This window comes from Merops nubicus, unplaced genomic scaffold, assembly GCF_000691845.1.
Source record: "Merops nubicus isolate BGI_N331 unplaced genomic scaffold, ASM69184v1 scaffold5419, whole genome shotgun sequence".
NCBI classification, from domain to species: domain Eukaryota; kingdom Metazoa; phylum Chordata; class Aves; order Coraciiformes; family Meropidae; genus Merops; species Merops nubicus.
In genome coordinates, this window is record NW_008630047.1 from 1 (window position 1) to 2,504 (window position 2,504).

The window sequence follows — 2,504 nt, forward strand, 5'->3', positions numbered from 1 at the left end:
GGAGCAGAGCCGCCACGGGGACCTCCTCCTCCTGCCGGAGCTGCGGGATTCCTACGAGAACCTGACGGCTAAAGTCCTGGCCACCTACGTCTGGCTGGATCTGCACCTGGACTTCCAGTTTGCCCTGAAAGCTGACGACGATACCTTCGTGCGCTTGGATGTGCTGGTGGAAGAGCTGAGAGCCAAGGAGCCGCGGCGCCTCTACTGGGGCTTCTTTTCTGGCCGGGGGCGAGTGAAATCCGGCGGCAAATGGAAAGAGAGCGCCTGGGTGCTCTGTGACTACTACCTACCGTATGCTCTGGGGGGTGGCTACGTGATTTCGGCAGATTTGGTGCGCTATTTGCGGCTTAGCAAAGACTACCTGAACCTGTGGCAGAGTGAGGACGTCTCCCTGGGCGTGTGGCTGGCTCCCATCGATGTGAAGAGAGTGCACGACCCTCGTTTTGACACGGAGTATAAGTCGAGGGGTTGCAACAATAAGTACATAGTAACTCATAAGCAGAGCATCGAGGACATGCTGGAAAAGCACCAGACCCTGGCGAAGGAAGGAAAGCTCTGTAAGGAGGAGGTTAAGCTCAGGCTGTCCTACATGTATGACTGGGGAGTGCCTCCTTCACAGTGTTGCCAGAGGAAGGATGGCATCCCATGAAAATCCAAGGAAGGAAAAGGTGGAATGATGATGGACTGTGAGCTTGATTATTGTTACTTGGGGAGAATCCCAGTAACTAGGGCTTAAAAATTACTCAAAGGATTTTGCACGATTCGTTCTGTCACAATCAAACCCCAAAACTCCTGAGAGCTGCTGATGTGGCATGATGGGGAGATGTTTAAAAGAAACAGATGACAAAAAGCATAGAAAGGCTGATGACAGGACTGGGGGCAAACAATGGGTTGCAAGATATGGACAGCACAGTAAATTTGGGGGAGATGTCTTGAATGAAAAGTTGCTGGAAGATTTTTGACAGATTCCAAGATTTGTTAAGGATCATGACAGGTCTTCATGCTGTCTGTCAGATTGTGAAGCTGGCATCTGCTCTTTTATTTCTTGGCAAGCAAAAAAAGTGCCTGTTTGGCAAGGTTTGAAGATTTTCAGGGGGGCCTCAAGTCAGCTGCTGTTGGTGGGAGCAGGTGGCTGGTTACTGACACAAGCAGCCAAGTGAAGGGAACAATTTTACCTGGGGTGGTTGAGGTAGGGGAGGGAGAGAGGCTCTTCTTGGGCAAGTGCTCTGATTTACAGGACTGGAATTATTAGACCTTCTCTGTAACTTCTCTGTAAGCTTTTTGTTGTTTCAAAGGCATCGTGTACATAGATTACCTGGCAGCTATGGAGTAAATATGCTTAGGAAGGTGGATGAGTTATGGTATTGGGCAGGTAGAGACTATATTATCTTATTTGGGGGGCAAATAGTTGTGCTACAAACCAGCCTTCAGCTGCTAGGCATAGGTGTTGTTCTTGGCTTATCCTCCAAACACAGGGTGTACCAAGAAACCTTTCCCTTACTCAGCAGTGAGTGATCTCACTGACTGCTTGCAGGTCAGACACTGGGCTTCAGATTTGTGTTGTGGATTGCTCCTGTAAAATATAAATGAGCAGGATTGGAAGCTAGTCAGAGCTCAGACAAGGCTGCCCTAACATGGGGACCTCAGCTGAGAGAGGAAACTGTGTAGTCAAGACAAATAAAATCCATTCCCCCACCTCCCAAATGCCTCTTTGGGGAGAACCTTGTCTGTCTTTGCAGGAGACAGATGGCAGTCTGAGGAGACTGATCCCCCAACAGTCAGGCTGCATGAATCCCCTCCTCTCCAACACCACCTTTTACTGGAACTAAAAATAATCCTATGGGTGGTTTAGGTTAATTGCTGATGTGAGACATCAGTAAATGGGCTGATGTCCCTCAGGCCTGTCCACACTGCAGAGAGCTCCAGCACTGGCAGAGCTTGTCAGCAGCAGATGTGGGACTGAACTGTAAACACAGGACATTTTTTGGCTGTGGAACAGATCACTGACACAATTTCACAGTGTTATTTACCTCCAAACCTTTAGGTAGAGCCAGCAATTCAAACATTTTGAATAGCAGGCACTCTAAGACTCAAAAATACATTTTTTTTCCAGTCCTAATACATAGCTACTGACTTCAGTAACCTTTTGCCAGCTACAGATGTTTCAGGATGAGCAAAATTTTTGCTTTTATGCCTGAAGGGTGTTCTTAATAATCAGTTTTACAGTTAGTTGCACACTGCACTTTCACACTGTTTAATTTCCTCCTTTCCCTCCATCAGTGTCTGTTCCCTGCAGGAAGGGACAAACTGCAATGAAAATAAAGGTGCTGATCTCTCTGTATTCTTTAATCTTAAATGATAAGGTCAGCAATTCATACCAAAGGAATCAAGTATGGGTTAATTTCTGTTATTCTACTCTTGTTAAGTTATTGAGGATTAAGAAAAGTCTTCTACCAAGGCTGATAATTCTGTTTTGAAAAGTTGGACAAATCTTTGACTTCCTG

At 46.6% G+C, this 2,504-nt stretch overlaps 1 protein-coding gene across 1 annotated transcript; it reads left to right on the top strand.

The window, feature by feature from the left end:
• Window positions 1–7: 7 nt before the first annotated feature.
• B3GALT6 (UDP-Gal:betaGal beta 1,3-galactosyltransferase polypeptide 6) lies at window positions 8–649 on the top strand (the record flags this gene model as incomplete). The annotated part of the gene is made up of 1 exon (XM_008947128.1): window positions 8–649. A coding segment is annotated over one exon (642 nt), but the record flags the coding sequence as incomplete, so codon positions are not given.
• Between the last annotated feature and the right edge of the window lie 1,855 nt (window positions 650–2,504).